This window comes from Typopeltis vanoorti, chromosome 24 (assembly GCF_054136105.1).
Source record: "Typopeltis vanoorti isolate ZY-2024b chromosome 24, IOZ_Tvanoo_1.0, whole genome shotgun sequence".
In the NCBI taxonomy this organism is placed as follows: domain Eukaryota; kingdom Metazoa; phylum Arthropoda; class Arachnida; order Uropygi; family Thelyphonidae; genus Typopeltis; species Typopeltis vanoorti.
Window position 1 is genome coordinate 10857557 of NC_143572.1, and position 21108 is coordinate 10878664.

The window sequence follows — 21108 nt, forward strand, 5'->3', positions numbered from 1 at the left end:
CAATTCTAGTTGACCAAGTCTACAGCATCTCTGCTCTCTAAAGAAGGGTTTCCAGGTTATATAATCTTCAGTCTACCAATGGTACCAATGTGCTACAAGTTCATATTAAAACAAAAAAGTATTTCTTGAGTGAGAATGGTGTTAGGATTTTAGAGAGTTTGTGTGTGTGTATCTCTCTCCTACTTCATGTTTACATTCTTTGCATTGCCACTCAAGCTCTCTGATGATACTACTCCTTAATCTTTTTAATGTATTATATTAGACCTGATAAAACATTTCTGGCTGCTAGAGGGCCACAGCAAACTAGGTCACTGGTAAAGAGCTCTGGAAAAGATAAGTGCTATTTTGTGCAGTAATTGGTGATGACTGCATTTTAGTAGATTGTCTATAGCATCTCTAAAGAAGGGTTTCCAGGTTATATAATCTTCAGTCTACCAATGGTACTGATGTGTTACAGGTTCATATTAAAACAAAAAAGTATTTCTTGAGCAAGAATGGTGTTAGGATTTTAGAGATGTTTAGGGTTAAAATTTAAAAGCAGACAGATAAGAATTAGATGAAGAACAGCATATTGATTTTACAGGTTATTTAATCAGAAAGTTTCAGTCTGGTGGTCATATATCAAACACAGTCTTTTTCAAGTTGACTCCAAGAAGTAGGATGATGGTTTCATGCTGAGTGACAAAAACGATCTCTCACCTTTCATAAATATCCATACCACATACAATTGGAACCTATGCTTGTTAGGATAAGAAATGGAGATGTGATGCACTTAGCCATTCAGGTCAGCAGTTGGCAAAGTGTGACATAATGGCATTACAAATTATAAACTGTTTTTTTATATACTTTTAATTAACACTGATGTATTGCTCTTACATTAAACACAAAAAATTATACTTGAAACAAAAAAAATCTTATTTACTATTTTTAGTCAAACAAAAAACATTCTACAATTCTTTCTCACCCAGAGTATTTTAATAATATGGACATACACCGTTTTCTATATGAATATAAAAAGTGTGATTTCTATCAGTGATTTAGCTTTCAGTATCTCCATGGATCTAGCTCCCACTGATGAAACCAAAGATAAAAACTACAGTCTAAGTTGTGAATGACCTTACCAATAATGTAAATCAATATACACATCTGAAAGGAAATATGTTGTGCATTATTGGATGTTGAGGAATGATTATAGGCAAGCTGCATCTATATCCAGTTAGTCTAATATGATAATAATAATAATTTTAAAAAAAATACACACAGATACACACACAAGAGGGATAAACTCCTTTTCTGGTTTCTATCCTATCACTTATCAACTCTCATCAGCAGTGAGAAGTTGACATGCAGTAGCTGGTTTTTGTCTGGCTTGTAGTGAGCCCAAAATTCTTCAAAATATGAACATTTTGCTTTGTGCAGTGTGTGCATGTGTGTATCTCTCTCCTACTCCATGATAAATTCTTTGCATTGCCACTCAAGCTCTCTGATGATATTACTCCTTAATCTTTTTAGTATATTATATTAGACCTGATAAACCTGTGGAACAAGTAAAACATTTCAGCTACTTAGGTACGATTTTTACTGAAGATGGTAAATTAAATATAGAAATAGACAACAGAATCAGCAAAGCTGGTATGGTGCAAAGTCAATTGAATAAATCCATATGGAATAAGAGAGAAATTAGTCGGAACACTAAATTAGCTGTATACAAGACAGTGTTCAAACCAGTTTTAACTTATGGATCTGAGAGCTGGGTCAGAAGTAAAACACTTGACCAAAGACTAGAGACCGCAGATATGAGAGTCCTGAGAAAGATTAGAGGCGTGAACAGATGGCATCAATGGCAATATCATATCAAAAATGAGGATATTAGGAAAGAACTTGACATTGTCAGCATCCAGGAATGTGTTAGCAGAGCTAATCTCAGGTGGTATGGTCACTTAAATAGAATGGGAGAGGAAAGATTAGCAAAACAAGTGTTCTCTGCCAGGTTGGCAGGAAAACGACCCAGAGGAAGACCAAGATATAGGTGGATTGATACGGTACAAAGTGCCTTAGACGATAGAAATATAAGATCTGATAATGTTGGAGTCTTGACAAGCAACAGACTGATTTGGAGGAAAATTGTAGATAGGAAGTTAGTAATGATGTAAATGTTTCATGTAGTACTGTCATATCCTGTACACCCCTTGAGGGTACATGGCAGGAATTTGATGATGATGATGATGATAAAACATTTTTGGCTGCTAGAGGGCCACAGCAAACTAAGTCACTGATAAAGAGCTCTGGAAAAGATAAGTGCTATTTTGTGCAGTAATTGGTGATGACTGCATTTTAGTATATTGTTGTCATTTATATTTTAATAGCTTAGTGTAACTGTATGATTGTGGGTTTTTACTGACTTTTTTTAACTGCATTTTGAAGCTTGCCTTGAATGAAACGAAATGGCAGTGTGAATGAGATCTGCATGCAACACAACAAGAAGATCAAATGTAATAAACATGACGTGGTTATGACGTTTTTTTGAGAATGGCTGGATGTCTTGGGTGGAATATGTATGTGTGATAAAATGTGAAATATGTGCTTGTAGAAACACTGAACAGGAGATGAAAGTATGGGTTTGTAGAAAGGTGCAATATTTTATTGGACTGTGTGTAAATGAATGAAACAGACTGAAGGAATGAAAGTGGGTGTAAATGTGGATGCAAAAGACTGCATGGATAACAGAATGAAAGCAAGCGAGACTATAGAAGCAATGTACAAATGCAGACAAAAGTAAGTGATATTACTGAAGTGAAAGAAAGGAACAACAGAATGATAGGGAACAAGACTACAGGAGTGAAAGAGAGTGAAATTATCAGAATGCAAGATTTTAAGAACAAGATGTTCAGAAAGAGAATGAAATTAGGAATATGAACAGTGATATTAGACATTAAGTGAAAAAGAATGAGAGTACAAAAGGAGAGAATGAAGGAAAGTACAGAAAAAAAAGGTGACAAGTGACTTAGTAATGTATGGAGATCCCGTTATAAGAAATGTGGTTAATGAAAGTGGGTGTAAATGTGGATGCAAAAGACTGCATGGATAACAGAATGAAAGCAAGCGAGACTATGGAAGCAATGTACAAATGCAGACAAAAGTAAGTGATATTACTGAAGTGAAAGAAAGGAACAACAGAATGATAGGGAACAAGACTACAGGAGTGAAAGAGAGTGAAATTATCAGAATGCAAGATTTTAAGAACATGATGTTCAGAAAGAGAATGAAATTAGGAATATGAACAGTGATATTAGACATTAAGTGAAAAAGAATGAGAGTACAAAAGGAGAGAATGAAGGAAAGTACAGAAAAAAAAGGTGACAAGTGACTTAGTAATGTATGGAGATCCCGTTATAAGAAATGTGGTTAATGAAAGAATCTATAAAGTCTGGTTTCCAGAAGGGAGAATGAGCAAGATAATTAATGCTCTGGATATGAGACGTAAAGTAGCAAGAGAGTTAGTGGTAGTTATGGGAATAGATGATTTAATTGAACATAAGGATGGATAACAGAAGGGTGAAAGATAACAGTATGGTAGGAAATGCCATCAATGTGTTGCCAAGGTATGATAATGACGAGTTGAGGCAGAGTGCGAGAATCACAAATGGTATGTTGGCAGAGCTGTGTAGCAAACACATGCTACACATCTATAGATTATAATCCCTCCTCAGTGCTTGCAATTTTACAGGTTATAGCAAGATGAAACATGGGGTAACATTAATATGAGAAATATTACATTAGAGGCAACAATATTGTCTATCATGGCTGTGCACAAAAGTCTGAAGGAGAAGAAGGGAGGAGGGATTATAATTTATAGATGTGTAGCATGTGTTTGAGGGAAGAATGGATTTGCACAAAAGTGCTGGATTACATTTCAATGGTTTTGGTGTTGGCTGGAGAAGCAACGAGTGAAGTAAGCAAGAGATCAGAGAGAGTATGGGGTGCAATGAAAAATCAAGAGAGTGGAACAGATGAGATTGAAGTGCTTGTTAGTGGAAATAGTAGAAGTGTGAAAGCTAAAGAGAGAAAAATGCATGAGGAACAGGGAAATGGAGGACCACTACTCAGACTGGTCTGGGTAGTTAGTGGCCAGTCCTTCTCATAATGCATAGTATTATACATGTCTGAAGGAGGTGTGCTTTGCATTATGGGATACCAAAGCACACTTCACATTCAAACTTTGCTTGCTTTGGATAAAGGATTAAACCAAGAATATAATTTCTTGACATCTTTAATTTATGGGTAATTTTAATTATGGTAATATAAATTAGAATGAAAAGAGCATCTGAGAATAAGGAAAATGAATTTCTTGAATTATTGAGAGATAACTATCTTAGGCAGTATGTAAAGGAGAGCATGTGAGGATTCAGAGTTTTAGATCTGATCATTTCATTGGAGGATGTGATTGTAAGTGGGGGTGTCACACTTCCCTCTAGTTAGTGAGAGTGATCACCTAGATGGTGGCTAGCCATATGAAGACTTCTGTGAGAAAAGAATATATGTAAAACTAGAAGGCTAGTGATTATGAGAAGCTTAGAAGATAATTTGGAGCTACAGCATGGAATGAGGAGTTAAGCAGGAAGGAAATAAATACTGCTTGTGAGTGTTCCAGAGATATTTAACAGCATTAATGTCTGAATGTATTCCAAAGGTCAGAATGTTTAATAAGGTAGGTGAGAAATGGATGAATGAAGAGATTAAGCATGAAATTCTGGAAGAAGGCATTTTAGAGGGAGCACAGGATGAATAATAGTAATAATCAGTTGTACAACGAGTATAAAGAGCAGGCCAGGAAGGTGACTCAGGTGGTATGAACAGCAAAAGTGCAGAAATTAGCAAATCAGGCAAAGAAAAATCTTGGGGAGTTTTCTTCAGTATGTGGCAAGTAGAAATAAGAATGATTATGATAAGATGATGATAATGGATAAAAATGGTAGACTGGTAAGTGCCAGAGATTATAGTCATGGTATTTATCAAGGTGTTCCATTTTTCTCAGTGTGAATGATGAGAAACTCAAATGTAGAGGAAATGGGAGAAGACTTACTGGTGAGCAAGCAAGGTATATGAAGAGTTAAGTAAGCTAGATAAGAGATAAGTAAGATTGTATGTCTTAAGGGAATGTTCCAAAATAGGCCAGGGAATTAGTATCTGCCCTTGGCCTATCTGTTTAACAAGTCTTGCAACAGCACAAATCACAAAGGAGTGGATAGTAAAATTGTTTCACTTCATAAAGTTGGTGATAAGGCTACAAATTATAGGCCAATCTGCATCTCTGGGATTGTAGTTAAGGTGCAGGAGAGGTTGGTGAGAGCTAGAATACAAAAGTGGGTGTTGATAATACCAATATTCTCTGTGATTGTCAGCATGGGTTTGCTAAAGGGAGATCATGTTTTACCAACTTCTTATGTACTATAACAAGGTAATGAATGTATTGGACAAGGGAGATGCATATGCAGTGTATACTTAGATTTTGGCTTTTGATAGATTGTCACAACACAAGTCGGACTAAATTGGGAGAGATGGCATTGGATGCTAGATTAGTTGGATAGATGGCTGGCTGTCAGATAGGTATCAACAAATTGTGTATGGGGAGAAGTATTTCAGAAAAGGAAAGTCACTAGTGATGTGACATAAGGGTCTATTTTCAGGGCACTGTTGTTTAACTTGTATATTAATTACATTGGGATGGGTTTAACTAGAGATATGCAACTGTTTGCAGGCAATGCAAAATGGGAAGAATGATGAGGAATCAAGCAGATGTTGTGCTCTTAAAGGAGATGTTGAATAGATTGTATGAATGAACAAGCGAGTGGAACTGTCAGTTTAATGTTGCAAAGTGTAAGGTTCTGAAACTTGGTATGCAAAAATAGGATTTTGAAGTCTCTTGAAGAGACATAAGAAACTTGGGAATGGTGATGGACAAGAACCTGAAGTTCAGAGGTCACACTGCACAAGGTGCGAAGTCATCACATCACATTATGGCAATGATGCAGAGGACCTTCACATGCAGAAATAAAAAAGGTTATGGTTCCATTGCAAAAGGTCTTAATCAGGCATCACATGAGTTATTTGGTACACAGATTTGGTCTTCTAGTTTTCTTGGTGATGAGGATATACTGGAAAGGGTCCAGTGAAATATGAAGACAGACTGAAGGAATGCAATTTGAAAAGCCTTATGAATAGGAGGAGGGGAGGGGCTGTTACTGGACTAATGTGGAAGAAATTTTTCAACGAATGGGAAAGGGGGATAGAGCAGGAGGCCATCCATGGGAAGTGTATAAGAAGGATGTCAGAAGAAAGTAAGAAGCAGGTTCTTTGCATGGAGAGTGGAATGCATTACCTGACACTGTGGTGAATGCAGACATGCTGAATGAGTTTAGAGACAGCGTGTTTTTTTTTTCTCTCCTCCAGGGGTGGAAAGTATATCATTAATGACCATCAGGGAGTAAAGAACTCATCAAGAGAGGCCATATGATGCATGGCCTTCTCTTAAATTCATTCATACTAAATGTATTCAACACTTCAACAGGCAAGCTCTCACTGCTCTCAGCTAATGCCTTTTTATTCCCATATATAGGGAGTAAGCAAGGCCGTTTTTAGTCCTATCTAACTCACTGCTCTGTAAGAGAAAAATCTAGCTCTCATCCCTTTCTTAATTGCACACAAACTCAAAAGTTGTGAGAAATTATTTATTGGAGTGAGTCAGGAAAACTAGATCATCAAGGAGAGAAATGTGTGTGTGTAAGTGCAGCTAAAGTATGCAATACAACAATACAATAATGATATGAATGTCAATGAACATGGTTATGAATCATGTGAAAGGACCTGTATTCATTTGGTTCAGACTTTTCAGTGTGTGTGTGGGGAGGGGGAGCATCAAACTGAGCCAAGCAGACTGCTGATGTAAGTGTACAATAAAGCCAGGAGGTAACTTGTTATCTGGGCTTGTGAATGGCAGGAGCATGAGGGGAAAAAAAGGATCGAGTTTCTTACCTATGAATATGTTGTGTGCCTTAAGATTCAGAGGTAAGAAACTCAATTCTTTTTTTCCCTCATGCTCCTGACATTTGTATTCACATAACAAATTACCTCCTGGCTTTATTGTATACTTACATCAGCAGTCTGCTTGGCTCAGTTGGATGGCCTGAAAAGTCTGAACCTAATGCATATAGGTCCTTTCACCAGATTCAAAACCATGTTCATTGACATTCATATCATTATTGTATTGCATACTTGAGCTACACTTACACACACATTACTACCATTAGTTTTCCTGATTCACTCCAATAAATAATTTCTCCAAGCTTCTGATGTCAAATGAATTCAAACGCAAGCTATCCCTCTTATGCAGAATCCTTTCTATCATCAAACTTACTCTACACATCCAAACACTTGTGCAGATCAAATCACTGGCTACTGAAGCTCTCCTTAACTCATTACTATCATACCTTGTCAGCAGGCCAACAACTTTCACTTCTTCCTGCAATTCTTTCATATTCTTTCTCATATTACATTTATCACTGCTTAAATCATTTATTCATACAAGCACTACCGTCTCTTTTACTTTATACTTGACAAAAAACTATAATCGTGTAGTTTTTTACTACACGATTATAGTTTTTTGTCAAACATAAGCAAAGAAAATGGAACACAGAGCAACTTGATATGTCGATGTTCGCTAGGTATAAATAGCTTAGTTGAGAAGATATTTTCTGTGTGATTTTCTTTGTGTATGCATAGGTAAAGAAGGATGCAAACTAGAATATAATAAATCTCAGGTGGAGATCCATAATAGCCAACTGCCTGGATGGAGATGACTCAACATGACAGGATTTCTCTCCTCCACACTCAATAAAAATGCTGCAACTATTTAATGGTCTAGTTCCTATTGATGAGACTTCATTTTAGGCCAATCTAGTTTGGATAGTGATTCTTGCCATAATGATGAGAATCCCTCAGTTCTCAACTCCAAGAAAGGAGTGTGCTTGCTGTTAAGTTGTTCAATATATGAGATCAGCTTCATAACAACACATCTGCTCTCTAAATACGAGTATCCTAGTTGTAAAGATATTTCACTGGGTAAACTTTTCTTTGGTTATGCCTGAGTAAAATAAGAATGAAATTTTTGATATGAAAACAAAAATAGATTTCATATCAAGTATAACAAAATTGGAAATTTTGTTACACGTCAGCAAAAAAAACAAAAAAACTTGATACATTCGATATTCTATGATTTTATAATATATACATGCATGACTTTGATACTTATCACAGAGCTTGTGTCAAATTATTCAAAACAGATAACTTCAATTTGCCTTTTTAATTACTTGCTTTGAATAATTTAACGAGTTGTTCACGTAACAGTAATAATAAAACTAAGATAACCTGTTCTTTATATATTGCGCATTTTGTTTATATATATATATATATATATATATATATATATATATATATATAGTATTTCTTAGCAAAGTAATTCAAATATATGTGATATTGTTTTGTCTGTTATGTTACAATATTTATACCATGTATTACATTATACTATGTATTTATTTATGTAATATATTTATTGGTGACCTATTCTTCATCTTTTCATAAATCTAGGTCAGGTGGCTGTTTCAGCCTTTATCCACATTTCTTTAGTTTGCCTTTTTCTTTGAATGTTTGATTTGTAGTTCATCTTCCTGCATACTCATTATATGTCAATTGCTAGACGTTCTTTCCATTTGGTTCTGTATTTTTCTATTTCTTTCCATTATATATATATATATATATATATATATATATATATATATATATATATATATATATTTTTTTTTTTTTACTTTTCTTATTTAAGTCTTTCACATTCTACTCCTTTTCACATAATTCATTTCTGCCACATCGTTTATTTTCTTATGTCCTGTTATTGTCCATGCTTCACTACAATACAATAATGTAATTTTGATAAAATATTACATCATCAGTCTGCCTTTTTTGGTAACTGCTACGAGCCTTAATGTTTTGTTTATTAATCCACTTACTTTGGAGAATTTGTTAATTCTGTTAGAAATGTCTAAATCTTCAATGTAACTTAAAATTTACAGCCCAAATAATTAAAGCTATTAACTTGTTCAATTATTTTACTCTTTATTACAACTTTGGTCTGGATCGACATTTTGCCTTTGAATGCCATAGTTTTAGTTTTGTTTTTCTTGGGAGATAGACATACCGTTGTATTATTAAGTTCAATTTACACAGAGCTCTTTGTAGATCATCCTTGGTTGCTCCAAATACAACTTGGTCACTTGCCAAAAGTAAGGCATCTAAGATAAAATTATTTTCTATTTGCATTCCTTCTCTGTTGGTTAATCTCCATCCTGTGATTATTTTATTCATATATATTCCAAATAATACTCTGAAAATGGGGGGCATCCTTGTCCAAGTCCTTTGGTTACTTCAAATCCAATTCAGTTCTCATCTCGTTTTATGCTTTTTACTGTTTTCTCATATAGGTTGCAAGAGTGGTTTTAATAAATTTATAGGTAAGTAGTTTTATATTATATCAAAGAGTTTTTATCTGTCTATCTTGTTAAAAGATTTTTAATAATCTATGAATGATAGACACATTCCTTGTGTGAATGCGCTTCTTTTCTCAATCAGTAATTTGAAGGAAATCTTTCTTGTCTAAAGCAATTTTTTTCTTAATTTATAATTTTTCTAGTTGGATTGATTCTGTTCTTCCATATTTTCGAAAATATCTCCTAACCTATGTTTAATAAACTGATTCGTCTGTAGTTGTCAGATATTCTTATTTTTTTTTTCAAATCACAATTGAATAGTTCCAGTCACTGAGTATTTTTTCCGTGTTTTATATATATATATTTTTTTTGTTTATTAATGTAACAAATCTTTGGTTAAATTGATTTTTGAAATACTTTATAAGTTTTATTAGGATTGATTTTCCATTTTATTATTGATTTAAATACTTTCTTCTGATGTAATATTATTTGGGAGAGTATTATCAGTTTCCTAAGTCTTTAGAAATGACAATCAATAGACAGATAATTATTATAAACTATTGCAAGGAAATAATCCATTATTGGTAATATATCTCTCCAACATCCATGATTTGTTTCTTTCTGTAAGAACTTTATTGTTTTTTATATTATTTGCTGTAGTTTATATATATATTTTTCTAATTTACTAATATAATTATCCCAACTTTTTCTGTGAAGTTTTTTGTCTTTTTTTTTTTTTACTCATATTCTATTTTGTCTTTCAGCTTTCTTGAGGTAAACCATTTAATATATGCTTTTGTTTTTCTGTCTTTCTTTTTTTTTTTTTAATATATATCTTCAATTATGAAAGGCTTAGGAGGCAACTCGAAGCAGTGCCGTACAATGAGGACATTCATAGTGCATGTGGCATAGTCAGTGGTGTGTTGAGACCAGCTCGCACTGGCTCATGCGAGCCGGTTGTTAATGTTTTTAAGTCGGGTGAGCCGGTTATTAAAATTCTTTATGAAAGGATAGATGATGAATGGTGGTATATACTTTTTCTTGTAAATATTTTTAAATTGTATAATAAACACTTACACATATTATTATCAAAAATAAATGCATAAAGGAGAATTCACAAAACACAAACTCAATTTACGAACGGGAATTTGGAAACGATTTTATTTACTAAACAATGTCTGCATTCATTAAAACACAAACACGTTATCAAAACTCCCGAATTGGGTATTTGAATAAACAATAATACCTTATTTTTTGGCGAATTTCCAAGAACTTGCAACATTGTAGCACTATCGATAAATACAAAAATTCGTCGCGACAGCAACAGTCTGGTCATTTGATTGACTACGAGTAGTGGTAATATTAGTGTTACATTTTTTTTGTTCAGGATTTCATTTGATAATAGGTAAGTTGTAGGTAATATAGGAAAATTTTCTTTAATATATGTTTTTATTTCAGTTTTTTCTTTCTTTTTTTTTAATAATTAAAATAATTTTAATCAGGGTTAGAGTTTTGCGGTCAAAAAAGCGGATAGCTGTAAGTTGAAAAAATGAAATAGAACGAAACTTCTTAAACATTAAAAGGACAAAATTTGAAGGAGCAGAAATAAAGATATCTGAAGATACAATAGAACTTTGTGAAGAATCAAATTTTTCATAAAGCGAGCCGGTTGTTAAACATTTACCGACACACCACTGGGCATAGTCAAGGGGTATCAAGGAGGAAGCAATATCAGACTGTATATCCAAGGTAAGGAGGTAAATTAGGTAGAAGTTAGATGAATGCATAGTATCATAAAGCATGAACTGCAAAAAAAAAAAAATTGTGGAGGGTATATAAGGAGCAAGGCGACCAGCATGGTAAAGAAGGCAAAATCAGATTATGAGAAGAAATTAGCCAAGAAGACCAAAGGAAATCTTAAAGAGTTCTTTGATTATGTGGCAAGTAGGAGAAAGAATAATTATGGAACGATAACTTTAATGAATGCTGATGGTAGAGAGGTCACAGGAGGCAGATAGAATAGTTGAACTATGGGTGACTGCTTTGCAAGGGTATATCATTCAAGCGAGAATACTGTTAAGGCAGAGGTAACAAGGACTGATGTGAGAATAGAGGTCGATGAATTGAAGATACTTGAGGTATTTCAGAATTTCAATACAAATACAGCTGTGGGTTTAGATGGAATATCAGCTTGCATTTTATGAGAACGTGAAAGGGAACTGGCAATACCTTTGACTAGTCAGTTTAAGTCTCAGCTCTAGGCAAAGTTAAAAGGGAGTGGAAGGAGGGCAACATAATTCCATAATATCCTACAAACTTATTGAAACTAGTACTCATCTTCATAACCTCAATCACATACAGTTCAACCAGGGCCGCCCGTGCAGTAGCATATTTTGCCGCCCCGTCTCCCATATTTTTCGTATAGTTTATGCCAATTTTGCCACCCCGTGCAAATGCACATCTTGCACTGTCGGTAGAGCTGGCCCCGAGTTCAACTACAAACTTTTTGAAACCAGTACTCATCTTCATAACCTCAATTCCTATTCATAGTTTTACTAATGGCAGCACTTGCCATTCCTTTTCTTTATTCAAGAAATCCTGTAGTATTCAAATGATTCAAGCTTCTTTCAAACTTATGCAAGCCTCGAGATTTGTCATAGTCAATGTCTCAAACACTGCTTGCCTGCCATTCTCAACTGGGAAAGATAATCTAGGGAATTTCAATTCTAACAAAACATGTCCTGACTTATTTTATTCCCACTTACTATTGATAATGTTTTGATCTTCACATCTATAGATCTTCCAGCCTCCAAAAAAACTTGGTATTCTTTTAATTTCTGCTCAACTCTTAACACAAATTCCAAATCCACACAAAACTTCTCATAATTTTTGATTGTATACAGAAGAAAGCAATCCACTTAACAGATGAGCTCTCTCTCTCATATGCACACACAGAGTTTCTGCACATCCTTTTACTGATACTTTCATGGATACTATACTTTCTCTGCTTTCTTCTAATCATTAAAACACATGAGCAGTCACCGATTAACATTCATATACAGTTCAACTACAAACTTATTGAACCAAGTACTCATCTTCTTCCTTCATTCATTTTACCCTCTATTCTTTTGACCAGCCTTCCCTTTTTCCAAATGAAACCCCCCCCTCCAGTTTTTGAAGAAACATGTTCCTTCTTTGTCTCTAACCACGTTTCCATATTGCGTTGTCACATTATAGGTTTTGTGATCTGTTGTATTTGTCATGCTAATTTTTTTTGGAAGGGAAAGTATATATACACCAATATATAATGTATGTATGTAGCATGTATGAAGTGTGTCTGTAGACATAAAAAAATATATATATGTGTGTATATAAACTTAAAAAATAATGATTCTTAGATGTATACAACTCTATTAACACAACTATTGAATAGTTCACTTGTAACACTGGGGAAAGGAAAAGTTTGCCAATTTCACCAAAAATATACTATAATTTTCAATTATATAGTTTACCATACTAGTACTAACAGCAAACAATACCACACACATACACCCATCCATGCAACGGTGTAAACAATAAAACTGTGGGTGAGCTGAGGGTTAGATAATCTGGAAACCCTGCATTACAGACCAAATATGGGATTCTATTCTTCAAGTCTCTATTATGCAAGGTGATGTCGCAATGATAATAATTGTCTATTTTTATGGGCAATTTTGATAAAAAAAAATCTTGATTTTTTTTTTAACACCAATGTCATTTCATGAAAAGGGATGATGAAACTTCTCATACACTGCTTTCCAAACAAAAGGGCAGTTTTTGTTTGGAAAAGTCAATGATACCTGTCACTTCAAGAGCACTTTCAGCTTAAAAAAAAAAAAAAAAGAGCCAATGTAATAGCAGACATCTGATAATGCCACTTAAAAAGAAATTGACATTAATGTTCTTATAAACATCTGAATACAGCATGTTGTCAACTGGTTTCCCTTTTCAACTTACAGTATACTACTCTTAACATGCATTACACAAGGCATGCTGCACCAGCCAATTCTGACTCAATTTAGTTAGTATTATGTTTTTTTTTTTTTTTTGAGAACTTATTGTGACAAATGAAATGTTCACACAAATTTCTAAAACATCTAAGGAGAATGGTTACAACCATGTTTTGTTTCTTTCTGTAAGAACTTTAGTGTAAGTGGAAACTAATGCTCTGATAGCTGCACATCAAACTGTGAAGGTATAAAACCGATGCAGTTTCGCAAAAAGTAATAACACACAATATACAAATTACTGCAAAGTTTAGAAGTGGCAAAAAGCATCTGTGCATGGTTATTATCAGTCCAATAATCAGATGGGGAGGAACTATGTTTTGTTGAAGAAAATTTCAAAAAAACAAACGTTTTTAAGAGTTGTACTTGCATTACCTTTAATAGTTTTATTTAAAAAACTAGAAATATATAAAATCATATTCCCAAATAAGACTTACCTAGCAAAAACAAAACTAGTATCACTGTACATTTTAAATATTCTGTCCTAACTCATAATTTAAAATTATTTACAGAACTTTTATAGAAGTTGATGTGACAAAAAAATAAAGTAAAGACAACATAACAAATGAAACGGTTACATAAATTTCTCAAAATATCTCTAGTTAAAAAACGTGTAGCTTCGTCCAAGTTTTATTGTGCTATTCTCCATGTTATTCCTCATTCAGGTATACGAGGGTAATTTCAAAATATTTGCATACTCACTGCATGAAAATGTTGTGTGCTTATTTTCTGTTTATGGCATTCTTGCTGTGCAAAATAATACTTCAAAATGGAGGAAGAAATTAACTTGGACCAGATAAAGCTATCATTTTTGCATATCAATGCAAAGCTACATATTTCATATGGAGTGTCTAATCTTATAAAAAAGTATGGATAGCAAATGCTTTCCTCTGTACAGTCATAACACCAACTCTCCAGATTTCGATCTGTTCCCTGAGCTGAAAGAACTGCTCTATAGGAAATGTTTCCTTATCTTGCTGAGGTTTTGCTGAAGTGACCTGACTTATAAAATAGATCAACAAAAAAATGATTTGCAGATAAGAATATAAGACTTCCAAATAACTGTTAATTTTAAGGAAAGAACAACGTATATTATTATATTAACTAAATAACTTTAATTAATACTTCCAATATTTCAGTAATCTTATATTACCATCTTCAGGGAACATAAAAATTAATGAAATGTGCACGAAGGCACTAACACTGAGCAAATATGGCTGAAGAAAACAACTGAAGCCAGTCCTAGAGTTCCTAAAGGGTACAACCTAGTGGGCCAAATTGGGTATTAATCTTGGTTGTTTGGCTCGATGTTCTAAGAATGCAAGCCTCCCATTTTTGGGATAGTCTCATGCATCCAAATTTATTGAGGTTTGGGGAGTTTTTTTTAAAGCTGAGACTGATTCTAAGAATAATCTTTCATATTTAAACTTGGGGATCCATTAAGGAAGCTTTCTTCCAACGTATTTTTTGGCAGGCGTCCAAGGCATGGTCAGCAAGTCCTGAGTGGCTATAACAGTGGAAATGGATATAATTCTTATGTTCAGATATCCTGATATCAGCAGTCCTGCCTGTTTGGCCATAGTAAGACAGTTTACAACTACAAGGGACCTGGTAAACTCCAGGTAGGCCCAGAGGAAGTGGCTGGTCCTTGGGAGAGCGGATAAGAGATGCCAATTTTTGATATGGCTTGTAACAAGTTGTCAAGTCATATTTTTTTAAGATTTTTGTTAACTTTTCAGAAGTACCACAAATATAAGGAATAGTGACAGATTTAGAGTAGTCCTTGTTGTGGAGGGGGGTTGGGGTTAACTGGTTTTAATATTTTTTGGATTTTATGGGGGTTGTATCCATTGGCTACAATGGTGTTAAGAATATAAATAAGTTCAGTAGTGAGGGCATTGTTATCTGAACTGATTAATTTTGCCTGTTATATAGGGTTTTTATAATCCCATATTGTTGGGAGGGGGGATGGTGTGAACGCTGGTGAATGTATCTACCTGTATGTGTAGGTTTTCTGTAAAGTGAGAAAGCCAGGGATCCATTAGGCTGGTGTGTAATCAGAGTATCTAGGAAAGGGAGATTGTTATTGTTTTCTTTTTCTAAGGTAAACCGGATCCTGGGGTGTTGATTGTTCAGGTGTGAAAGGAAGTTTTCGAGTGTGTCTAGGCCATGCGGCCAAATAGCAAACACATCATCTACATAGCATAGCCAAATAATAGGTTTAAGTGGGGCCGAGTTCAAGGCTTTTTCTTCGAAGGTCTCCATAAAGAAGTTGGCCAGAGGTGGGGAGAGTGGAGAACCTATGATTACACGTCAGCCTAATGGATCCCTGGCTTTCTCAGTTTACAGAAAACCTACACATACAAGTAGATACATTCACACCATTCCCCCTACCAACAATATGGGATTATAAAAACCCTATATAACAGGCAAAATTAATCAGTTCAGATAACAATGCCCTCACTACTGAACTTATTTATATTCTTAACACCTTTGTAGCCAATGGATACAACCCCCATAAAATCCAAAAAATATTAAAACCAGTTAACCCCAACCCCCTCCACAACAAGGACTACTCTAAATTTGTCACTATTCCTTATATTCGTGGTACTTCTTAAAAGTTAACAAAAATCTTAAAAAAATATGACTTGACAGCTTGTTACAAGCCATATCAAAAATTGGCATCTCTTATCCGCTCTCCCAAGGACCAGCCACTTCCTCTAGACCTACCTGGAGTTTACCAAGTCTCTTGTAGTTGTAAGCTGTCTTACTATGAATTTTTTTTTTTTTTAAATTTTAATTTTTTTAAATTTAAGATTAATCCCCAATTTGGCCCACGTATATTATTCTGGGTATTTTAAATCAACGTATGTTGTTATATCAATATAATAATATACGCTGTTCTTTCCTAAAAATTAACAGTTATGTATCACTAATGTATAAGCTTATCTACAAGAATAAGACTTCCAAATGTTGGGCAGCAGCAATAAAGTAGAATGGAAATTGTGCTGAATACCAAAGGACTGTTTGGTTTAACAACAGAAGTACAATATTCAAAATTTTTAAAATAAATCTTGTACATCTAATTACAACAAGAAATCATTTTTATAAATCACATAAATACAAGTTTAAAATACCCTGAATCAAATTTAGTGAATGAAAGATACTGGTATCTTTTTTCCCCCCCTTATTAGAAGTTTTACTACATGAATATACTACACTAAACTACTTACACTGAATATGCCAGGCTCTCCAAATTATATTATTAAGTCTAATTTTTTCTTTCAGTCTAAGTTTCAGTCCTTTAAACTGTTTCCATCGTGGTGATGTTAACTTCCCACTGAAAAATGTTAAAAGTGTTAAAAATATTAAGAAATGAATTCTTAATAGTTATAAAGCTCTAATTATTTAAACACTAGGAAGAGCTAAAAATTCTAATTTTCTATTATTATATCAGGCAAATATAAAAAGTCAGTAGGTAGTGTTTGGTGTAGTTCAATACATACAGAACAAAAGTTCTGTATTTATTAAATTTCTTCATGTTTCCTGTGTGTAGCTCTGAGTGCAAGTAAAATCAAATCAAAAGACTAATGCAAGTGGCATAGATTTCTCGAAAATGGTGAATGCAATATTTACGAGGGTGGTCTGAAAAGTTCTCGGCCCCAAACATAGATGGCAATGCTATTGGCACAATTTTTTTTTTTTTTTTCTAAGTTGGTACAACTATCATAAGCATCCATGTGAAATTGCAAAGCATTCTATCAAGTAGCTTGTTTTATAGAGCTGTCTGAAGCAAAAGTGTTGCTTGTATCCCTTGAAATGGATAAAACTGAGTATCATGCAGTTATAAAATTCTTTGTAAAAGGAGGTTTAACGCCAAAAGAAATTCATTCGAAGTTCATAAAAGTTTATGGGCACTCTTCTCCTTCATTTTCGACATTTAAGAAATGGGCTGCCGAGTTTAATCATGGCCGTACCAGCCATGAAGATAATTCACGTGAAGGAAGTCCAAAAAATGTAACAACACCAGAAATCATTGATCAAGTGCATGATATGTTGGATGACCAGCGAGTCGACGTACGTGAAATTGCTGAGACTATAGGCATTTCAAAAGAATGTGTAAGATATATTTTGCATGAAGAATTGCAAATGAAAAAGCATTGCGCAAGTTGGGTGCCACGCTTGCTCACAGCAGATCAAAAGTGCACTTGCATGAAAATCTCTGAACAGTGCTTGGAGCGTTTTAACAAGAATAAAACTGATTTTGTGAGTTGATTTATTACTGTGGATGAAACTTGGATTCACCATTACACACCATAATCCAAACAGCAGTCAAAATAGTGGACAGAAACCAGTTCTTCAGTGCCAAAGAAGACAAAGTCTGTTCCATCAGCAGGAAAGGCCATGGCATCTGTGTTTTGGGATGCTAAAGGCATTTTGTTTATTAATTACCTTGAAGAGGGTAAAACAATAATCGGGGAATATTATTCCGATCTTTTAACCAGACTAGATGAAAAAATTCATGAGAAAAGACCCAGTTTGCAGAAGAAAAGAATCATCTTTCATCAGGACAATGCACCTGCACACAAAGATGTTTTGGCAATGGGAAAATTAAGGGATCTGCACTATGAATTGTTGGAACATCCACCCTATTCTCCAGATTTGGTTCCCTCTGACTTCTATCTATTTCCAAAACTAAAACTCTTCTTCGCTAGTCAGTGTTTTTCTTCGAATCAAGAGGTGATTGAACCATAGAGGGGTATTTTGCAGATTTTACTGAAAACCACTACAGGAATGGAATAATGGCGCTGGAGCATCGCTAGAATAAATGTATTAGGCTTAAGGGAGATTATGAAAAATAAAAATAATTTTGAAATTATAAATTCATTTTTTCACTGTTAGGCCGAGAACCTTTCAGACCACTCTCATATGCTTAGGGAAAGACTGAAGATACTTATGTAGAGGATTAACAGGAGAGATGAGAGTTTGAGTGTGCAAGAAGTGTAGCATGCTTATGGATTATGAGATATCACTGAATGTGAGTAGCAGCGCACAAAAGATAATGGATGTAGCTATGGGAGTAAGCAGAGTTGACAGTATGGTTTGTGACTGAACAGTAAGAGCGACAGAACAGGTGAAAATGGTGATGAGTTAGCGACATTGGGTGGTAAGTGTGCATAGATGGCAAGTTAACAGCAAGACAGCAGATGTGCAGGGTAGTGAAAATGCATTTGGTGTAAATGGGACAAAACATTTGAAAAAAATATCAAATGATTTAAGAGTAGCAATGTATGGGGATTTGATGATTAGAGTTGTAGTGAGTGAAAAGGTGCACAAAGTTTATTTTCTGGGAAGTAGAATGAACAGGGTTAATGAAGTGCTAGATAAGAGCATGGGAGCAAAAGAGTTAGTATTGGTAGCTAGCACAAATGATTTAACTGATAACAAGGATCATGTAAGGATGGATGTCAGGCAGCTGTTTAAGGAGAGTGAAAGATAAGGTAGTCAGCTTGTTGCACAGGTATGATAATTATGAGTTGAAAAGGAAAGCAAAGATGATGAATGGCATGCTAGCAGCATGTGTGAGGAGAAAGGAGTTCATTTTGTAAATGTGTGAAATGAATTTGGTGGATGGATAGAGCTGTATAAAAGAGATGGGCTATATTTAAATGGATTTGGTGTGAGTCAGCTGAAGAAACTGTTGTTGCAAGAGAAAATGACTGAGGTGAATGGAAGACTTGAGGAAGCAAGAGGGTAAGACAGGAGAGTTTGTAAATGGAGAGTGAGTGGAGAGAATGAGAAAGAAGGAACACAAGGACAGGAAAACAGAGGGTCACAGTGGACAGGGAGACACTGTGTGACAAGTGTAGATCAGGGTTTCCCAAACTGTGTTCCGCAGAAGGTGAACAAGTGTTCCGCGAGAAGTTCTCCTGGAATTTGTCATTTTAGTTTTCTAACCATTTTTCATGAATAAATATTTTATAGCAGAAATATTCTGAGGAGAATAATCGTGAATATGTCGAAAAGCTCAGACCCAGAAAGCCTAATAACATCTGTGTAGCAAATGTTAGTGACAAAGCAGTGTATTTTTAAACTTGGAAGTATTCATGATTTATTGTTAATTTTCACACATCAAAACCTTTCAACATTTGGGAAAGGGAATACCACTGTTTATGACCGGTCATAAAAATTGCTGCAAGCGGATTATAACAATGGGTGGCATATCCTCTGTTCTCTAAACTGAAGGAAATGACATCTGTGTAGCAAATGTCAGTGACCAAGCGGCATATTTTTAAACTTGGAAGTATTCATGAATTATTGTTAATTTTCGCACATCAAAACCTTTCAATATTTGGGAAAGAGAATACAGCTGTTTATGACCGATCATAAAAATTGCCTGCAAGCCAATTACGACAATGGGCGGCGTATCCTCTGTTCTCAAAACTGAAAGAAATAATATCTGTGTTGCAAATGTTAGTGACCAATCAGCAAGGAGGTATAAAGAAAATTTTTCTACTAAAATTGAAGATCAAGGTGGTCTGTATCTGGTTCTCAAATCTAGTAATACTGAATATTTTCTTCGCAAGTTCATATTGTAGGTGAAAGTTTTGAAACCGTAGTGCTGTGATTTTTTTAAAAGTAATAGGCCTGCAGATTTAAATTTTAATATGAATAAGAGGCAAGGGACTAAGTTTAATTTTGATATTAAGAAATCTCCTATTGAAGGTGTTTGTGATGCAACAGATAGCAAGTCATCCACCACCAGCCTACAAAGCGATCTCCAGGATGTACAAAAGGAAGGGAAAACGACCATCACACAGGAGAAAAAGTCTGCATTCACTCGTGAGTACTTATAATAATATTATAAATTTTTGGTGATCAGAATGGATATGTCAATGAAAATCCACACAAATTTAATGATGTTTATGTTTAATTAATTAATAATCAATTATTAATTAATAATAATGATCTAAATTAACAATTAATTATTAATTAATACATTACTAAATAACCAAGCTGTTCCGTGAAAATTTCAGGATTTGTGAAGTGCTCCGTCATCGGAAAAGTTTGGGAAACACTGGTGTAGATCATGGTTTCAGGAGTAGATGTGCGAGTGTGCAAGAAAGGATTAAGACAGTCAAGAATGTGGAGGTGACATTAGGTCTTGGCAGAGATGTAATATCAGCAGTGATGGAGAGGAATAGACAGGGTGGGAGGGGATGGGATGGAGGAGTCATATTCAAGAAGTGGGGGTCAGTGGGACTTTTATGGAAACAAAAATGAGCTAGAGCATATGTTTACAAACGATAGAATAATTGCTACAGGGGAATGAAACTGTAGCAATTATAGAGTTCATTCACCCAAAAATTGTTCGAATAAGTGAGACATGGTTGAATGAGGATAACATTCTGACAGTCTATTGTCTTTTGTGAAGAAAAAAGGCAGAAAAGGGAGGAGTTGTACCTTGCATCTCCATCTAGGTTGGAGGTGCAAGGAGCAAATAGTGACAGTGATATGAATCA

At 34.6% G+C, this 21108-nt stretch overlaps 1 protein-coding gene across 1 annotated transcript in view; it reads right to left on the reverse strand.

The window, feature by feature from the left end:
* Mondo (MLX interacting protein mondo) overlaps window positions 1-21108 on the reverse strand; it is a 253492-nt gene that overhangs the window by 211947 nt on the left and 20437 nt on the right. Inside the window, exon 2 of the mRNA XM_090413412.1 lies at window positions 16819-16925. Coding sequence (XP_090269538.1) covers window positions 16819-16925 — 107 coding nt within the window. The remainder of the gene's footprint in view (window positions 1-16818; window positions 16926-21108) is intronic.